Here is a 20,932-nt window from a genome sequence, read left to right as displayed (position 1 = left end):
ATGGCAGTGTGTAGGCTGATGTATCAGAGTAGAATCCAGAGGAATCACAGACCCAGAGCGAAATTATACTATCTCACAATTCTTTCCCACTGATTTTCATTAACTATTGGGATCAGACCACAAACAGAAGGGCAGTGAAAAGAGCTGAGAGACACTTTTAGAGACACTTTGGACTTTCAGTTAAGAAAGACTTGTAGAGGGTGGGAGAACTGAGAGAAAACCCATGGCACTCCAGGCCTTCAGCTAACACAATTGAAGGTCAGGGCAGAGAGAAGGGAGCACTTACTCAAAGCTTGAAAGATAATGAAGACACCAAGCAAGGCAGAACAGCTGAGATAACAGCACTCAGACAGTATTTGTTTCTAAGAAAAGTTCTGATCCTGCCTGAATCAAACTGCAAAATTACAACAAAGCCCACATCTGGCTCGACTATAAATTGTATCAACTCAGCTCCAATTCTGATAGCCTTATGAATGTGTGTGCCCCTTTTGGGAGGAAAATATTATTTAATTCATTCTCTACTGTGTATTTTTACATAGTGTATGTATTTTTATATAAAATGTCCAGTAGAAAATATCAATATACACACACAAAAGTAAGAAAATGTAACTTATGGTCAAGAAAGGAAACCAAAAGAAGTTAACCAAGAAAACATTATATTTGAGAACTGTAACAGTATAACAAAAATGCTAAAGGACTTAAAAGTAGAACTCATGTATAATGATATGAGCAACTTCAGTGAAATGATGGAGAATATTAAAAAATGGAAATGCTAAAAATAAAAAAAACAGTATCCGAAGTAAAGAACTAGATAGGTTTAACAGTAAGTTGGATGATACAGAGGATAAAACTTAGAAAAGAGATAAATAGTAATAGAAAGCATCCAAATAGAAAGTTAAAAGAAAAAAAGACTATTTGGGTCTATGGAACAATGTCATATGGTCTAACACTTGCATCAGCTGGAGTAAAAAAAGAATAGGACAAAGAATGGACAGAAAGAATATTCAAAGAGCTAATAGATGAGAGTTTTCCAAAACTGATGAAAGATAACAACTTATAAGTCCAAGAATAGTTGCCAACATCAAGAAGAATAAATACAAAAAACCCCCCACAAAACCCACCAACCCCCCTATATGTAGACACATCCTATCACAATTTTGAAAACCAAATTTATAGAGCACAACTTAAAGACAGCCAGAGAAAAAAGACATTACAAACCGGGAGCTAAAATATGAACTACAAATGAATCTTAATCAAAAATAATGGAGACAGAGATGGAATGACATGTTTAAAGTGCCAAAAGGAAAAAAAAAATCTGTCAACCTAAAATTTTATATACAGTTGAAAATTATCCTTCAAAACTGAATGTGAACTAAAGACATTCTGACAGACAAAGCTGAGAAGACTCTGTCTCCACTAAGAAATGCCAAAGAGATTCTTGAGGACAAAAAGAAATACTAGATCTGCAAGAAGGAATAAGAAAGTACTGAAAAAGATAAATAGTTAGGCAGATGAAAAAGAGACACATATTTTAGTACCTTCATTACACACATATATTTACAATATTAAGAAAGAAGTAAAAAAAAAAAAAAAAAAAGAAAGAAGTATCAATCACTCCACAATGTATGGTGGGTTTCATAATAGGTAGAATAAAATATAGGACAATATCATAAAGGATGGGAGAGTAATAATGAAATTATACTGTTGTAAGTTTTCTTATCTGTCCATAAGTTAGAATATTATTTGAAGATAGACTGTGGTAATTAAAGACACAAATTGTAATTTCTAGAGCAACCACTATATTCAGCATAGAAACAGAAACACTAGAAAGACCATCTAGGAATTTAAATGGAACATGAAAAAAATACCTTATTACCCCAAAGAAATCAGAAAACAAGGAACAGAGAAACACCTGACGAATGGGAACGAATTTGAATGAAAAGAACTTCCTTCAACCATAATTACTGAGTGGTTTGGCAATTAGTTTGTTATAGACTTGATAATGTTTTTCATGAATTCAACCTAAAACTGCAAAGCAAAATACAGCTATATGTGAAGCTTATACTGCAGTTAAATTATTTTGACACAATTAACATTGTTTGAATCAGAAATAATATCAAGCTGCTTTATACACTTCAGTTAAAACAAATTTTAAAAAAGTTAAAACATGAAGCAAGACCTCCATTTTAACACAAATTTGCAGCAGTTCTATTTTTCTGAGCTCAAACTACAGTTCCAATAGTGGTTTTGGATTTTGACGCAAGTGAAAAGGACATTTTCATATTTAAAATCCACTTCACTGTGCAATTGAGGTATTTCCACCTAATTTTCAATTGGAAATGATTAACCTGCAATGTAATGGCATACTCAAGGGGAAATATCAAGAGAATTTATAGAATTCCAATAAAATTGTATAACTGCCTTATAAGCAATAAATATGCTCAAGTAAAACCATATGCTCATGGATTGATGTATTTGGCAGTATCCTATCTGGGTGAAAAGATATTTCCAAATGAAATAAGTAAAATCTCATGAGAGATCCGCATTAACAAATAAACCTTTGCAATCAATTGTGATGATAGAGAACATTTACTTCAAACTGATGTTTAACTTAGTGAAATGCTTTCCCCCTAAAAAAGAGTTCCATTCCTCGGTTAGACTTGTATTACAACTCTTATTATTACACCTTATATTTTGTCAATAAAAAAACTGGATATTTGTTTCCTCTATTGTTATATAAATATCTACAAAATCTAAATTTTGTCTCTTGGGGCACAAAGCCTAAAATATTTACTATCAGGAGCTTTCTAGAAAGAGATCACCAGCCCCTGGATAAATGGGACATTTGCCACAGCAGCTACTGCAATATTTTGCTTTGGACCACACACACTCATTTAAACGACCACTTTTGTGAGTCACCTGGAGAAGGTTAGGAGAGAGAATAAAGTTGAGTTAATTCGGTCCTGAGGTTAAATAATTGTAGCTAACATTAAGCAGGTAAAATATGTAGCAAGCACTCAGATAATCACTTCGTATATATCTGCTCAATTAACATTCACAGGAATCTTAAGAGATAGGTACTATCCACCCCCCTACCCCCCCATTTTACCCAAGCTGAGAACGTGAGCTGCCAAATATCATACTGGTAAGGGATGTAGAGGTTCATAGGCTTTAACCCAGCAATGAGACATCAAAACCAATGCCAGCAACACCAGCCATGGGATCAAAGGCAGATAAGTGTGTGTGGATTGGGATAGGGGGCAGCAGGTGGTTCAAGACAGAGGGGTTGGTGTGGATGTGAGCCCTCCCGGGGAGAATAGGACTAGCAGGTGACAAGGACTGCTGAGGTCCTCGGAGATTCACAATATCCCATTATTCCCACCTTCCCAGAAACAGGGCTTTCCCATTCCAACCCCTTAAATAAATCCTGGTTCAGAGTGTTCTTCGAACGAGCGTGTAAAAAAGTCTGCACACGATTTATCACGTGGTGAAATGAAGGGAAGTGGGTAGGAAACTGGGGAGGATCTGGGAAATGAGTCGTGGTCTACATATTCAAAATACACATCGATATGTTAAAGCCTAAAGTATTAGCAGGGTTTAGAATTTACATATAATTAATAATGTGTCCACTTCTGCGGCGGACGCGTCGGAGCATTTTCAGAGACTATAAACAACAATAAAAATAATAGAGTGATCAGACAACACGGACTCAAGGATAGAACCTTCTGCCCGACCGGCTTTAACCTCCTCTCAATTGTTTTCCCAGCCAAATATTCCTCCCACCCTCCCGGCAGGATCCCGGGGGTCGTCCCATCCGCCAGTGACGGCTTCGGAGAAGCGGTCCCGGGAAGGGTATTATCTCCAGGAACCCGTCCTGTCAACTTTGTAGTCGAGTCACCTATGTCGGTTGGTAGCGGCCGCTATTGCTTTAAAAGGACAGAGGATTTCGAAAGAGGGAGGAAGGGTGGCTGGGGGTGGTGGTGGTCAGGAAAAGGAACTCAACCGCCTTTGATAACTGCCCGGCAGCCTCCCCTTCTCCAGGACGCGTGCTCGGCCGGGCAGCGCCCGCATTCCCGGCCGGGCGGGCGCGCGCCTGCGCGCCTAGCGTTTTCGGGGCGCCCACCTTGGCGGGGAAATCCCCCCCGCGGCCGGGCGGGCGTCTGCGGGCAGCGGCCCCGCTTTGTCTCCGGCGGCGTCGCGCTCCGCCGCTCGCCCGCTCGCCCCTTTTCCCCGGTGCGGGCTGTAACCCGATCTCCCATTTCCTGGTGGATTCTCTTAAAGAGGCCGCGGTCGAGAAGCAGAACAAAGGCTATTGTTTTATTTCCTCCTTCGGGTTCCGCGTCCTTACCGGAATGTCCCTTCCTATATAATTATTTTCATTGCGTCTGCGCTCGGCTCGGGGCGGGGGGCGGAGGAAAAATTAAAAAAAAAAAAAAAAAAAAGCCCTGTGCCTTTCAATGTATCCAAGAGACGGAACTAGGGGAGGGGGAGGCGTTGATCCTGTCCGGAGGGTTCTGGGGCCCCGAGGCGCGAGCCCGGCGGCGGCCCAGCGGAGCTTAGCAGCCCCGCGCCCGGGCCCCGGGGGCCTCGCGCACCGCCCCCCGCGCCGGCCTCTCCCCCCTCCCCCGCGCGGCTTTTATTTCCCGATGCCGGGCTGTAACCCGAGCTTTTATTTCCTGGTGGCTCCTTTAAGAGGCAGAGCTCAGTGCTGGGAATTCACGTCAGTTTCTGCACTGAAACTCTCAAGATCAATGAGCAAAGAGCTTTCTCAGTTCTGCCTTTCAGTTTCTCTCTTCCAGGAAGGAAAACATTCGAGAGAGAGAGAGAGAGAGGGAGGGCGAGGGAGAGCGGCGGGAGGGCGGGGGGCGGGGGCGCCGGCCCGGGTGGGAGGAGAGAGCGGGGCAGGCCGGCCGGGCGAGCGCCCCGGGTCGCCGCGCCGCGACCTGCAGACCCCGCCGCCGCGCCGCCCGCTCCCACGCCCCCGCCGCCCCGCGCGCGGCGACTCGGCCGGCGCCCGGCCCGCCCCGCCCCGCCCCGCGCGCTCGCGGCCCCCCGGGGCGGCCGCCGGGAGAGATGCTGCAAGAAACTTCTTAAATGACCGCGTCCGGCTGGCCGTGGAGCGTTTCTGGGTTGGGGAGAGGAAAGGAAAGTGGAAAAAAAACTGAGAACTTCCTGATCTCTCTCGCTGTGAGACATGTCTGAGACTCCTGCTCAGTGTAGCATTAAGGTAAAGATCTTCTCCCCCTCCCTCTCCGGGGTGGAAAGCCTTGAGCTGCACCGGCCCGGCTGATCGCGCCGGGCTCCTCCGATCCGAGGGGGCTGTTGCAGTCGCTCTGTTCGCAGGAAATTATTTGGGGCGCCAGGGAAGGAGATGCAGCTCTCGGCGGCTGCGTACCCTCTAGTGTAACCTTGCTGCTCCCCCGCACCCGCCGAGCCCCCTGTCGGCTCCTGCGCCCCCACCCCACCTCCTTTGCTTTTTGACAATGAAATGCCGGTCACAGTCGGTCAGGAGGAACCCGAGTGGTCCTCAGGTCTGTAAAACACCCCGGTAATTAGTGCGCTTAAAAAAAAAAAAACCTGCTCCCTACTCCCAACATGTGATCGAAATGTAACTTTTGTTCCCCAGGGGTGGTCTCCTTAGGAAAAAAAAGTTCTCCGGCTCCATTGGGGTTGGAATCTTTTTTTTTAAAAGGGTTCCGCGAGTCTGGTCGGAGTCTCTCTCCCCCCGCCCCCCTTCCTCCCCCCATTGTAATTGCAAGCGCTTGTCGGAGAGACAGTAATGCTGTCAGCTTTTCCTGGGCATTGCACAATGAATTCTTTCTTTTCTTTCTTTCTTAAAAAAAAAAAAAAAAAAAAAAAACAAGGTGAATAAAGTTGCCGAATGGTTATTTTACTCTCGTAGGCATCTGAATGTTGAACAACCCCGAAGTAGAAAACTGTGATGCAGGGAGAATGATTGAAGTGACCAGGCAGAATGACCTTCCCACTTTGACAGTGCAGAGAGGGTAGCTAAGAGTAGAAATCTCCCAGTCTCTGGCCAAGGTTTGCAGTCTGGTAAAGGCAGGATGGTGGAGGATGTTTGCAAACACAGTACTTATCTTCCAAGTAGTGGTGTGTGTGAGCATTTATGTACGTGTCGGTATGTCTGTAAGGGCTAGTGGTGCTGCGGTTTGTTGCTTCTAAAAAGTTGTAAAGTTTGCCACCGTGAGGAGGCACATTGATTTGTCCATCCCCCCCAATTAATTTTCCCTTCCCTGCGTTCGGTGTGCACTTTCGTTTCACTGTTCCATCAGTGCTCAGATGGAAAAGCCTTCTTCAGTGAGAAGCTGAAACTGCTGAAGTTTGTTTGTGGCTTGGCCCATTTAATATGTTCATTGAGGGGACCCTGCAGAGACAATGAATAAATAACCAGTTTTCTTCATCCGTGGGGCATTTTGAGAAACATCTCTCTTGTTTTAACATGGCTTTTACATAGGATCTGTTTAGAGGAAAAGCATTTTCTCATATTTGCTCATTGCGGGGGGGGGGGGGGTTCATAATTATATTCAGGTGTTAGTATTTCTTATCTGGCTCGATTTCCCAGGGGATTTGAATTAGGGTTAATGTGAACTGAAAAGGTGGATTGGGTTTGTTTTTGCCTGGCACGAAAAACGCCTAGTGGAACTCTTGGGTTTCTGTGTAGTTATCTGGGGATAGCAGTATGTCAGCGGTGGAGAGGGTGTCAGAGTAAAGAACTTAGGTAGGTTGATACTTTAATTTCTTTTGCTGAATAAATTTGATTCTATGAGTTTAGGAAAATCCTTGGGTATGCCTAATCTATCTGATACTTCATAACACAGAGGTAACTAAATAATAGCATATTAAATCTGTAAATTGTATTTAGCTCAACGACAATAAATCCGACCTCAGGAGAACTTGAACAACTATGGGAGAGTGATTTTGGAGTGGAGACAACGAAAAGCAAGCCGTTTTGTGGCTCCGTGTGTCTTCTAAAGAGACTGCATAAGCCTGCTGTTCTGAGGGGCTCGGGGCTGCAGGCAGAAATACCAAGGAGGGGCTCGTCTCATGGTGCCTCAGTGGAAGACTCCAGCAACTCTTCCCTTACACGCACGGAGGGAACCAATCCCAAACCGAGACAGCTCAGTCTCTTAACTGTGACCTAAAAATTGCAGCCACGGTTTGTGTTATCATTTTCTATCTTATCATTTGCCTTCTCCATTCTTTCCGAAAGCCTCTTTTCTTGACTTCTGTATTTCTCCGTAATGAGAACAGATCCAATGGTCTTCCCTAGTAGTGAAAGTATCACTTTTAATTTGGATTGCCCTTTATGGAACCGGTCTATGACTGCTTGCTTGGACCGTGCATATGTTTAAACGCACGCACGGGAAGTGCATTTTCTCATGGAGTTTGTTTAGTTTGCAGTGTTCCAGTAAGAAGCTCTGGAGATCAAGGACTGGGATTATTCTAGCTTGTCTGAAAATGTCCTGGTGCTTGTATGCGGTCTTTCCCTGAGTCCCTGGGATGTGGTACAATGACTGCATGATAAAAAATGTTTGCCGGGAACCCACTAGTACAGCGATTTTTTTTTTTTCTAGAGTCCAGTAAACAATAAAGTTTTCTGTGGAGCAGAGAATGAGTATCAGGAGCTTTAAAGGATGAGCTCATGGCTCTGATGTCCTGAGGACATGTGGCAGGGAAGGCTCTCTGTGGAGAGTTTTCCCTCACCTCTCCTGTCTGCTCCTGAAATCTTTCTCCCTGGCTCGTATCCTCTATGAGCAGCTGGTCAGCAGGCAAGTAATTTCCTCAGCAGCTGGTGTGATGGAGCACAGAGGAGCCCGACCAGAGGCAGCCACAGGGGAAGTACTCTGTTTACTTCGGAGCAGTGTCAGTTCTGCTAGAAAAAGAGTAGTGTATGATTTCGGTGGAATTTCCAGGGTGAAAGTTTCTGAATCAGTCAGTCAGTGACACCTTTATATGTATCGCTTGCGTGGTGGTGGTTGCTGATGAGTGCCTGATATTGGCTCTCATGTTTCCTTTGCACTTTATAAGCATCTTCCCGGCACCCTAGGGAAGTCATCAGACACATGTTTACAGCAGAAGACAGGTGGACCAGCCCAAGGTCACCCAGACTAGGACTGCGCCTCTCCGTGTGTCTGCACTGGGCACTCTCATCATGAAAGATTAAATGCTTCCATTCCCGACCATTTGGGGGCTTTTGTTTGTTTGGCTTTTTTTATTTGGTCTTTCTGTGTAGCATAAGGGATTTTATTTCCCCGACCAAGGATGGAATCTGTGCCCCCTGCATTGGGAGTGTGGAGTCTTTAACCACTGGACCACCAGGGAAGTCCCTGGGGTTGTTTAAATGTAAGGACTAATTATATAAAAAGTCGACTTTTTTTTTTTTTTTTAATCAGGGGATCGTGTGGCTGACTGCTAGGCAGGGGAGGAAGGAAGAGGCTGTCTTTTCCATCATCAGCCTTCACCTTCAAGTCACCTGTTGAGTTCTAAGTTCAGCCAAGTTGTAGTGGAAAGCAGTTATGACCCAGCAGACCCAACCCTTTCAGGGAGGGCTTCCAGAATACGATAGAAAACAGTCGGATAACTTCCCTGATTCTCTCGCTTTCTCTGCCCTCTGCATGGGTTGGCTTTCTTAGTGGAATGAATTCTCTATTTTCTTACTCTCTAAGAGACTCCCCTCTGGACCCTGAGCTCCTTGGGTTGAGTGGTGACTGTCTTTTTGTGTCTTCTGCCCACCTTGGCTTCTGGCTTAGATGGATGTGTCAGTCACATGGGCTGACTTGCAGTGAGGCATGGAAGGTGGTCAGGGCCCCTTCCTCTCTATCCTGCGTGCCCGGAGTGACTTAACGCTGCATCCACAAGCTAGCATGAAGTGGTTGTAGGGTCACTCTGCTGACTCAGGGAGGCCTGGAGCACTCCCTAGGGTGTTGGTCCAAAAATTATTATCAGTAGAATTTTGACCTTATAATTTTTCTTATTTTGGTAACATTTTCAAAAACTGCTTTTGTGTCTAAAATAAGCAAAAACATGGAGTTGAGTAAAAGATAAAGGGGCTTGAGGAATCACTGGAGAAGGTCCAGCTGAGGAGACTTCTAAAGTTCTCTCTGGGTTCTTTAGCAATTGAATTAATTAGAGACTTGGAGCTGGGAGGCTATAAAGATCACCTGGGCCAGCGTCTTTTATGGCAAAGAGGCCCACACGGCTAAATGGTATGCTTCAGCTGATCCACGTCCTAGGCAGAGCAATGCAGGCCTCTTGGTTTTCAAGCCCCTGCCCCGTACTGGCTGGGTTCACGGGTTCGTCCCTATAAAAGGCCAAAGAAATTCGATACAATAGGCTGTGTGCTCTCTGGCACTTCCTAACTTGGTCCATTTTAATCGCAAGCCAGCTGGTATGAGGGCATGGAGGCCTGTGCCAAGTAAGACGGTGTCTGGGGGAGCCCTGGGTCCAGAGGGTATATTGTTAGATGTGAGAAGAGGAAGGAGTAGGAGTGGGGGATGAGGGAAGAAGGGCTTGATGGGCTTGTCTTTGCACCAGCATCTACCACAATAGCTTTTCTCTGTATTGTGGTGAAAAGCATGTAACATTAAGTTTACCCTCTAAACCATTGTTGAGGGTGCAGTTCAGTCATGTTAAGTCTCTTCCCATTGTGCAACTGATCTCTAGAACTTTTCTGTCTTGCAACACTGAAACTCTATATCCACTCAACACTAATTTCCCCTCTCCCCTCCTCCCAGCCCTCAGTCACCACCTTCCTATTTTCTGTTTCTGTGATTTTTGTCTCCTTTAAATAGTTCATATGAGTAGAATTATACTGTATTTCACTTAGAGTGACCTGGAGGCTTGTCCATATTGTAGCATGGGACAGGGTTTCCTTTTTTTCAAGGCTGCTTTGCATTCCATTTTGGCTTCCCCGGTGGCTCAAATGGTAAAGAATCTGCCTGCCCTGCAGGAGAACTAGGTTCGATTCCTGCATCGGGAAAATCCCTTGGAGAAAGGCATGGCAACCCACGTCAGTATTCTTGCCTGGAGAATTAGTTCCACGGACAGGAGCCTGGCAGGCTACAGTCCATGGGGTCGCAAAGAGTCGGACACGACTGAGCGACTGCCACACACAGCATTGCATATTATGTATATGCCATATTTTCTTAAATCCATTCATCTGTTGAAGGACATCTGTGTTACTTCCATCTCACGGCTGTTGTGAATGAGGCTGCGATAAACATGAGTGTACAAATGCCTCTTTTGAGATTCCACTTTGAGTTTTGGATATATCCCCAATGATGGGGTGCAGTGGTACTTTTTTTTGTATGTGAGGAGCTGGTTATTTTGCTTTGGGTTGAGGGCTCTGGCCCTGTTTGCTGGACCTTTTCTGAGAAATCCTGGAGGGGAACCTTAGGCTCAGACATACACCTTAACTTATACATAGTGAGGCTCTGTGTTTCAAAGAGCATCAGCTGAAAACACAGCAGCTAGTCCTAGAGAAATAGCTTACCTCTTTAGCATAGGTAAGTCAAGGGAAAAAACAGCCCAGTTTCTAGAACTTCCTAGGGAAGCTGGCACTAAAACAGATTCTGAGCAGCCGCGTTGACCTGCATTTACTCACGCTGAGGCAGGTTGGAGGCAGGTGGGGAGGGGGCGTGTTTGGGACCAGCTTCATAGAACATCCGCGCTCTGTTATGGATATTGAAAAGTTGCTTTTTGGTGTGACACTCCCAGCAGAGTGAATCGGTATCAAACAAAGCCCCTTGGGGCATGAGGTGTACAAACAACGTATTTTGTCTTTGTGAATGCTACTTTAGGTAAAGCACTGGTGTTGATTTCCTGGCAGAGGCCCTCACTGCCATATTTGTTATGAGACGTGTGTAAGAAACCAAGCTCTGTGTGGATTTATTGAATAGAATGAGTGTAAGTCGACGCCGGGTTCCCACGCCGGGAGGGACCTGGCATAAAGACCATTCGCCGCCAAACCTAGTATTTGGGGAGAGAAAGACTAAAGTAGTTAGAAGTTAGAATGAGAGCCTGTTGAAAAACAAACACATTTTCGTTGATTTCTGAACATACAGAAGCCAGCCTAATAAGTGTGGCTTTCTGGGGGCATCTCAGGCTGCGCCTGCGTGAACAGGCAGAAATGACGTGTGTCCATACTGTCCTCTGATTAGAAATGAGGGCTGCTGTGTGCTCGAGACAGCGCCTTCTGCATCAAAATAGTACCACCGATGTGTTATTTGCTCTGCTAACTTGCTTGATCCATCTTTTCTCCTTAGTGAAAGCATACAGTTCAGCCTGGTCTCTGTTTGAGGCAGTGTCCCCTGTCTTCTTGACACCAAGGACCAGTTTTGTGGAAGACACTTTTTCCACAGATGGGGGATTGGAGCGTGGTGGTGATTTGGGGATGATTTGGGGGATGGTTTGGGGATGATTCAAACTGTGGACTTTATTATTGTTACATTAGCTCCACCACAGATCATCAGGCATTAGATCCTGGAGGTTGGGGACCCCTGGCCTAATGATCTGGAATTTGGGGAGTATGGGTGGGAAGGGCAACGAGGCCTTAGTCTGTGTTTGTTAGGTATGAACCCCCTAGAAGCACAGACTGGTCACTCAGGCCTGTGGACTTAATATGGAACACCTGCATTTTGGGAGCTTTCTAAAATCTCTATGGGCCTCTCTGGTGGCTCAGAGTGTAGAGAATCCACCCACAGTACAGGAGACCTGGGTTCCATCCCTGGGTTGGGAAGATCCCCTGGAGAAGGGAATGGCAACCCACTCTAGTTTCCTTACCTGGAGAATTCCATGGACAGAGAAGCCTGGTGGGCTACAGTCCATGGGGTCGCACTGAGTCAGACATGACTAAGTGACTAACACTCTCACTTTTCACTTTCTTTTTTAAAATTTTAATTGGAGGATAATTACTTTACAATATTATAATGGTTTTTTATAATGGTTTTTGCCGTACATTGAATGCATAGGCATATATATGTCCCCTTTCTCCTGAACCCCCTTTCCCACCTCCCTCCCCACCCCATCCCTCCAGGTTGTCTCAGAGCTTTGGGTGCCCTGCTTCATAGTCAAACTCCGCCTGGCTGTCTGTCTTACGTATGGTAATGTGTATGTTTCAGTGATATGAGTCTAGGTAGTTAAAGGGGTTTGCATGCTGCTCTGGTTGTCATCCGTCCTGCATTTCTTCCTCCTCCTCGTCCTTCCTCATTACTACCCTTACTTATTGGGTCCTGCTGTGTGCCAGTCCTCAGACTAAGCATTTTGTGTGCATTATCTAATTTGTTCTTCACGACTCCCTCTGGGAGGCAGGTTTTCTCCCTGTTTTACAGAGGAGCCTGCAGCAGTTTGGCGATGTGTTGGCCTGCCATCTCCCAGGCAGTGCATGCAGAAGCTCAGGTCAGCATCTACCTTCCCTCCTGACCCCAGTCTCAGGGCCAGCCTCCTTTGTGCAGAAAGTTAGAAAACTGAGAGCGATGGGGTGATGGTGGCGCTTCCCACAGGCCAAGCTGAGAGGCGGGCATAGAGCTGGCAGGGACGGCGCCTCCCTCTCTGGTTTCCTCCTGCCTGGGTGGGTGGTTCCTAACCAGCCCTTTGGGGGCAGGGTAGCCAGATGGTCAGTTCGCACACAGCACCCTCCCTGGAATGGATGTCCAGGTGTCCTGTTTCCACACCAATCCCTGATGTTGTCTTGTGATGCTTTGTATTTGGGTGAGTTCGTTTGAGCCCTTTTCATGTTTTTCTTAGAAACCTTTCCCCTGTCTACTTTCCCCTGTGTGTGCGTGCTAAGTCGCTTCAGTCGTGTTTGACTCTTTGCGACCCCCTGGACCATAGCCCGCCAGGCTCCTCTGTCCATGGGATTCTCCAGGCAAGAACACTGGAGTGGGTTGCCATGCCCTCCTCCAGGGGATCTTCCTGCCTCAAGGATCGAACCCGCGTCTTTTAAGTCCCCTGCATTAGCAGGCAGGTTCTTTACCACTGGCAACATCTGGGAAGCCCCCAACTTTCCCCCAGTGACTCCTTATGCCCTCATCATGTGACCAGATGGGTGATCATGATGATCAGGTGATCGTGGCTGGGGCCGTGGCAGCTAGACACCTCAGTCACACCTTGCTCAGTCTCTCCTTCCACTGCTTTTTTTTTTTTTCCAATTTAAAATTTTTTACATAGTTCATGAATATAGTACATTTTAGAGACTTTCCCTCTTAGTTTGCTGTACAATGCAGGGAGCTCAAACCTGTGCTCTGTGACACCTAGAGGGGTGGGATAAGGTAGGAGGTTCAAGAGGGAGGGGCCATATGTATGCCTATGGCTGATTCGTGTTGATGCATGGCAAAACCCAATACAATAGTGTAAAGTAATTATCCTCCAATTAAAAAATTTTAAAAATCCATCCCTTTCACTCATCTAAAGTTACTGTGTGATTTCTTGGAATCTGTCTGATGTCGCTTCAGGCATTCCCTGATCTTCTCCCACCACCAAAGGAATCATCTTTCTTGTCTTCCTCTCTCCTGATAACCTGACGCCACTGCCCTCGTTCTAATTTCCTGAAGAGAGGCTGTGGGCCCTCTGACTTAATGCATTTCTGGATTTGAGCAGCTTTAACGAAGCCTGTCTTCAGAGCAGATGTAGGGAAGGAAGCAGACAGAGTACGGTGTGGAGGGGGTTGAGGGATTAAGAAAGTCTAAGTCCCCGTTCTCGTCAAACAGAGGAGGAAACTGACTCCTAGAGCATTTAGATGTGTGTGTGCGTTCAGTCGTGTCCGATTCTGTGATCCCGTGGACTGTAGCCTCTTAGGCTCCATGGGATTTTTCAGGCAAAAACACTGGAATGGGTTGCCATTACTTGCAGCATTTCAGTAGTCTGCCTGACATGGGTAGAGATGTGGTACGTATTTACAATGAACTATTACTCAGCCATAAAAAGGAACAAAATTGGGTCATCGGTAGCGACGTGGATGGACCCAGAGTCTGTCATACAGAGTAAAGTAAGTTCGAAAGAGGAAAACAAATATTGCATAGTAACATGCGTATGTGAAATCTTAAAAGCTGGTACAGATGAATCTATTTGCAGGGCAGGAATGGAGGTGCAGCCGTAGAGAGCCGGTATGAACGCAGTGGGGGATGAATAGGGAGGCTGGGATTGGCGTATATATACACTACCGTGTATAAAAGAGAGAGCTAGTGGGAACCTGCTGTATAGTGCGGGGAGCTCAGCTCAGCGCTCTGGGTGACCAGCAGGGCGGAGGGGACTGGAATGGGGTGGGAGGGAGGTCCCAGAGGAAGCGATCTATGTATACATACAGCTGATTCACTTCTGTGTATGGCAGAAACTAACACAACATTGTAAAGCAACTATACCCCAATTTTAAAAAATGAAAAAGAAAAAAATAACCTGCCTGAGATAACATTGTCCTTCGTAGCTGAGACAGAGTCAGAATCAGGTGTTCATGATCCCAGGGCCATGTCCCACTGACACCAGGAAAGTTGACAAAAAGCAGACAATAACTCAGAAAGTACAGCTTCGTCGTGGGGACTCCTGTCTAGAGAGTGAAACCGGTTTGTCTGGCACCACACAATGACTGATGGTATTAATGATCATCATTATGATCTCCGCGTTAAAGACTGTCTTTATGAGGTTTAGGAAGTGAGGAAATAGTGTTGTGCATTTTGGAAAGCTATCCAATGAACAGGGCTGGCATAGAAATAACGTTACCTTTTAAAAAGGCTACACTTCAGTTATCTGGACCAGTGACTTATGAAAAATATTACTTTCCTCCCCAGTGAAGACAGGAAAGAGCTACCCAATAAATCTGCACGCTCACCAGACTTCGTGTGTTCCCCGGGGGTGTTTTCCCTTTGTATGTGGGAGTCAGACACACGGAAAACTATCTGATTTCCTGAATGACCCTCAAAGGGCGTGCAGTCCCGCTGGTGTGAGTGCTGTGGGTGGTGCTTAGGGATGTGAGCACTGTCATCATAATCACCGCTGTTTCAGAGTTTGATTTGCATTTTATTCTGCCTGGTAGCTGTTCATTGGTTCTTATCGGTAATGCTGATTTCTCTTAAGGGGTTTGTAAGTTCTTGAGAAGAGGGGACCAGTCATTGCTGGACCATGAAGGGCTTCTAGGGGAAGGACAGACCCTGGAGTAGATAGACCTGAGTGTGAATCTTGCTTCTTAAACATATTCATTAAAAAAATTTTTTTATTAGAGTGTAATTGCTTTACAATGTTGCGTTGGTTTCTGCTGTACAATGGAGTCAGCTATTTGTATACATATGTCCCCTCCCTCTGAGTTTGAGTAAACTCCAGGAGTTGGTGATGGACAGGGAGGCCTAGCGTGCTGCAATTCATGGGATCGCAAAGAGTCGGACACGACTGAGCGACTAAATTGATCCCCTCCCTCTTGAAGCTCCCTCCCTCCTGAACCTTCCTCCTATCCCCTAATGTGTTCATTTTAGGCTTGAACCTAGTAAGTGATCTGAAGTGGTAATAAAAATACCTATCACAGGACTTCCCTGGCTGTCCACTGCTTAAGACTTCATCTTCCAGTGCAGGGGGTTGTGGGTTCGATCCCTGGTTGGAGAGCTAAGATCCCACGTGCTATGGGGCCAAAACACCAAAACATAAAACAGAAGCAGTAGTATAACAAATTCAATAAAGAATTTAAAAAACAGACCAACTCAAAAAATCTTAAAACCAACCATACAAACAAAAAACAGCCCTGTCTTTGAAGGTTGTTGGCAGTGCCTTAACATTGTTCAAAGCAAAGCAAAATGTAGTTCTTTTCCCTCTTTGTATATCCTCCCATCAGACGAATCTAGAAGGGGTGAGAGATTTTCTAGTCCTGGAATTTTCCCAACATTACATCGTTGGGAAAACAGAGGCCAGAGACATCCTGGTCTTGCTAGAGCTCCCGCGGCTGGTTCTTGGCCCCGCCTGAACCTCCAGGCCTCTCAGGTTGGCTGACTCCCAGCCAGGGCCCTTGTCACCGTCCCTTTGAGCTTCTCCCAGGCCCGGGGTCACTCAGTCAGCGCTCAGCAAAGCTCTGATTTTTGACTCTCGCTGAATACAAGCCTCAACAACAGAAGAGACGAGCCAACTGCAATTACATGGTCGAAACAGATGCCGCTTGCATCTTAAAATTGTGAGGGAATAGCTCGAATGGTTCTGAATAAGTTTCCAGAGATGAAAGGAAAAAACCCGAAGCCTGCAAATACTGTGCAGTGCCTCTGATGGGCATTATTACTCAGCCCTCAAGTATTCAAACCTATTCAAGGAGCCGCTCGTTCATACAGTTACTTATTATTTGCAACCGGGACGAGACTCCGGAGGGAGCATCCATTCTTCAGTCTGCTTTTGTGTGGCAGGCAGCCCCGTGGCTGTCTGACCACAGAGCAGACACTGTTTGCAGTAGATGGTGAATTTTCCAGTTCCAAGAGTCTGGAGTAGATGGTTCTTGGAGGTTTAAACAGGAGAATTTGAAGAAGCTAAATTTGTAACTTTCGGGCATCAGGGAACCTTGATTTGTTGTAGAGGTTAAGGGAGGCTGGGGGTGGGGGGGATGCTTCCCATGTGTGATGCTGGTGGTAAAGAAAGTTCTTGCCAGTGCAGGAGATTTAAGAGATGTGGGTTTGATCCCTGGCTCGGGAAGATCCACTGGAGAAGGAAATGGCTACCTAGTCCAATGTTCTTGCCTGGAGAATCCCATGGACAGAGGAGCCTGGCGGGCTACAGTCCATGGGGTTGCAAAGAGTCAGACACAACTGATGTGACAGCATGCATGCATGCAGGGAGGCTGAAGTATTTGTTATCAGCAGCTGTGATTTCTTTTGCTGTGGACTTACAGTGCGCTCCTGGGTTTCCCACTGTTTATCCATGTTAAGTGAGAAGATGACATGGAGCCTGCAAAAGCCGCACCCCCCCCTTTTGAAAAAAATTTATTTGGCTGCTCCAGGTCTTAATTTCAGCATGTGGGATCTAGTTCCCTGACCAGAGATCAAACCTGGGTCCCCTACTTTGGGAAAGTAGAGTCTTAACCACTGGACCACCAGGGAAGTCCTTAAATGGTCCTTTTTGAGAAATAGTGGAGAGAATGTTCGAGGCCTCCTGTGTTGACTCCTGGAAGCAGGTGTAGGCACTTTTAAGCTGTTGAGGACAGAGCTTAGGTCTGGAGAGAGACCCGGTTCCTCTGCCTTCACCCTGGAAAACACAAGCAAGTTGGTGATTTTCTGCTCAGCTTTATTGTGCACTCTTCAGTGGATTATGATGGGGCCTGGTGACTTTATCTTTCTGAAGACTTTTCCGTATCATGAGGTCAGTAATCCCCGATTCTGTCATATCCCCTCTTTGCGAGGAAGCAACAGTCAAAGTTGAGATACTGACTCTCAAGTATTTCCGGAAAGAAATGAGCTACAGATAGAAATCTGCGTTGTAACTTAAAAGTCAGCCCCCCAAGAACAGCTTGTCAGTCTCTGGAGTCACCCATGTGGGTCTAGGTGTGTAGTGGTGGCCTCGCATGTACCTGCCAGACTCTAGCATGCCAAGAACAGGCATCCCTGGGGTCCCTGTTGAAGATTCCAGGTCAAGAGAAAATTGGGGACCAGTATCATCTCAAGGCTCCTATTAACCTAATAATTAGTACTTGGAGAAGTAGATCTGCCACTGGAGTGGGCAAGAGGAGCTGTATACCCGAGACTTGATGAAAGAGGAGCGAGTGTTTCCTGAGCACCTTTCTGGGCTTCTTTGGGGAGTTTGCACAAGGGAAGGCAACTTTTTTCCCCCATGTTACTTCCTTCCTTCATTGTTCTAGACTGTATATCTTTCCCAGACACTATCCTTAAACATCACGTCGGCCTCCTGCCAGAGCAAACCACAGGGTAGCGTCTCCTGACTCAGCCATCTGGTCCTGCTCTGTCTTCTCGCGTGTAGGCTTGTGATCACTGGCCGGGCACCCCCAGGGACAGAAATGAGTTCTCTTTTCTTTGGGCCTCTGCATGTGCGCTCGTGTCCAGCTTCCTTCCCTGGAGTGGGTACATCTGGTTTTGAGAAGTGGGCATGTGAAGGGATCCCGGGTGCATTTTGTAACTACCGTATCCTCCTTTTGACTTATGGTCTGGGAGATTTAAAAAATCCAGGTCAGGAGTTCACTTGACTGGTGTTCTGCTTGGAGACAGTGGCACTCCTAACGGTCTTGATAGTCATGGCCAGTCATGGGCAGGGACAGCCCTTCAGGGTCACTCTTACTTCATGCCTCTTAATCTGGCCTGTCTCTGAGACTTGGTGAACTGGGTGGGAGAGCCGTCATTTGGGGGTGAAATCTGAGTGACAAAGGGCCCTCATCTGGGTGAGTTCCGCTCTTCTCCTGGATGTGGAAACCTGAATGACCTGATGTGGCTGACAGCAGCTCAGATCCCCGGGCAGGCTGCCAGCTCCATATTTGACTCTGTCCAGGGCTTCCCTTGTGACTCAGCTGGTAAAGATCTGCAGGAGACCTGGGTTCAATCCCTGGCTTGGGAAGATCCCCTGGAGAAGGGAAAGGCTACCCACTGCAGTATCTTGGCCTGGAGAATTCCATGGACTGTACAGTCCATAGGGTCGCAAAGGGTTGGATATGACTGAGCGACTTTCACATCCCCCTAGTCCTTCCCTGGGGTCTGCTGACTCGAATGCTTTAAGTTGAGGTGGAAGGAGAGACCATACTCATTGGGAAGGCAAAGAGTCTTTGCCCTGAGAACCAGGAAACAAAGGCTCGCCCTCTGAAGCTGGCATCCTGCTCTCTTGCGTCTCCGAGGCTCTGTGCGCTGGCTAGGCTGTGCGTGAGTGGTGAGGGCGTGCTGCTCGGCGGCAGGAGACCCCTGTGGGTCAGACGCAGTTTTTGAACAGGATGGAATTCAGGGGGAATGCTGGCGAGCCCGGAAAGACTGGAGTGATGATCCTCTAATCTTTTTCAGCATGCTGCAAGGGGATCTTTAACTTTGAGCCAGATGGGAAGGAGATGGGCACGAGGACCTGGGTGTTGGGTTACATCTCAAGTAGGGCACCTATTAGTACACCCATCTATGTGCTCGCACCCTCCCTGGTGCCTTGGCTCTTCTAAGCTCTCTACCCTAGAAAAATGCATAAAGAACCACTGACATCAATGGCAGGATATTTATTTCTCCTTTCTGGGTACAGGGCTGTGGGCCTTGCTTGGAGATGGGTGGCACGAGGCCTCAGAGGGAAAAGACTTAAAAATGCAAGAAGGAAAAAAGGCAGAAAGCCACGCAGACCCCACCGAAAGGCCCTGTTATTCCAGCAGAGGGAAGAGGTGGGCCCCCAGGCACCAGTCACTCTTAACCTGAGCTGGCTCTTCTGAGAAATCTTCTGTCTTGAAAACCTTGGTAAAATGGCCAAATGGAGCTCCTGTAAGGTAGGGGGAATGCCTGTGCGTGCTTTTGTGGTTAGACATGGTGTTGAACAGTCCGGTTTAAGGGAAAATGGTTCTGGGTACGTTTCCATTTCAACTGTGGTCTTTAAAGGTTTACTGTGAAGGGGATGGGTGTGGGTGAATGTGAGTATAGTCGTCTGGCCTCTTGGTTAATTTTATCTAGGTTACAGGTGAGAAATGAGTTCACAACACCTCCTGTTTCTTATTTGGGTCTGTTTTAGGGTGACCTGCTGAGTCTAGTTTGGACAAATCTCATTTTACCCAATGCACATGTTTGTGGACTGCCAGATTACATACCAGATGGATTATTAGAAACAATCCCCTTACAGCTCTGGCCCCTAGAGTGGTATCTGTGATTCTTCTCTGGGTCTTGTAAACTTAGGGTGCTCTTCTCTTGATCCTACTGGGATCCCATGTGGGGCTGTGTTGACAAGATTGTGCCACGTTGGGCAAGTTTTGACCACACACTTTCCCAGGCACGGTGAGGCAAGTGTGGGTTCAGCTGGCTGCTCCTAGGCAGTTGATGGTACTTGGCACATCAAGGGTTTCTGTTATGCTGTTTGCCAGAAAGGTAATCTCTCAACCGGTCTGAGTGTCCCAGGGCACACATGCTCGGCTTTGGGGGAAAAGTCACAATTTCAGGTTCACTCTTAGCTTGCATCTTGTGTACATTAATGGCCTCATAACTGAAGTGCATTGAACTATTACTGCACCGTTCAAAGCCTGCAGCGTAGCTCCTTTGGGTCAGGGAAAGGTTTCTCCGTAAAGTTACTGAAGGCTCAAGCTTGAAAACCAACACTGGAGGTTAGAATCAGCGTGTTCTAGTGGGAACAGTGCAAGGGTAGCTGACACCAAGACTTTCTGCACTATTTTTAATCCTAGTCAGGACTGTATGGGATGGCTTGTGCCTTCTTGGATGTCATTCTGCTTTTATTCCAGGGATTTCTTCTTGCGACTCTATATGTATGTGTGTATTGCATGTGCATAGGATCATATGTCCCAGAAATTATGGCATAATCTGTTTTCCAGTTTATAGGGTGAAAGATTGCATGAATCCCAGCCTTGTGACAAAGAAATCTTATATGTAGATGTAAAATACTTCTCCTTGGAGGGTTGGCTTTCTGATGGGCTATAAACGGTTTGTTAAACTGCATTGCAAAGGGTTGTTAACAAGCTGTTTCTGAGAGCATCACCCTGGTCTGGTCTGAAAAGGTAATGTGTACATATTGCAGCCATGAAACAGTTTGCCTGTGGTGCTTATATGTTGGTAGGGTGTGTGTGTGTGTATTTTCAGTGGTGAATGAACTGAAAAGATAATTTTTAAAATCAAGGTCCCTGGTGGCTCAGAAGGTAAAGAATCTGCCTGCAGTGCAGGAGGCCTGAGTTTGATCCCTTTGTCGGGAAGATCCCCTGGAGAAGGGAATAGCTACCCACTCGAGTATTCTTGCCTGGTGAATCCCATGGGCAGAGGAGCCTAGTGGGGCA

General features: G+C 46.5%; 1 protein-coding gene and 1 non-coding gene across 3 annotated transcripts in view; one reads left to right on the top strand and one right to left on the bottom strand.

Annotated features, from left to right (window-relative positions):
• Nucleotides 1–5,000: 5,000 nt before the first annotated feature.
• ETV6 (ETS variant transcription factor 6) overlaps nt 5,001–20,932 on the top strand; it is a 278,846-nt gene continuing 262,914 nt past the window's right edge. For both annotated transcript variants that reach the window (XM_065941197.1, XM_065941193.1), the window contains exon 1: nt 5,001–5,227. In XM_065941197.1, coding sequence (XP_065797269.1) covers nt 5,195–5,227 — 33 coding nt within the window. In that variant the 5' untranslated portion in view covers nt 5,001–5,194. The remainder of the gene's footprint in view (nt 5,228–20,932) is intronic.
• On the bottom strand, nt 17,003–17,075 carry TRNAG-CCC (transfer RNA glycine (anticodon CCC)). The gene has a single exon. It is a non-coding gene; the product is annotated as a tRNA-Gly (tRNA).

This window comes from Muntiacus reevesi, chromosome 1 (assembly GCF_963930625.1).
Source record: "Muntiacus reevesi chromosome 1, mMunRee1.1, whole genome shotgun sequence".
NCBI classification, from domain to species: domain Eukaryota; kingdom Metazoa; phylum Chordata; class Mammalia; order Artiodactyla; family Cervidae; genus Muntiacus; species Muntiacus reevesi.
This window is presented reverse-complemented; position numbering and strand designations above follow the sequence as displayed.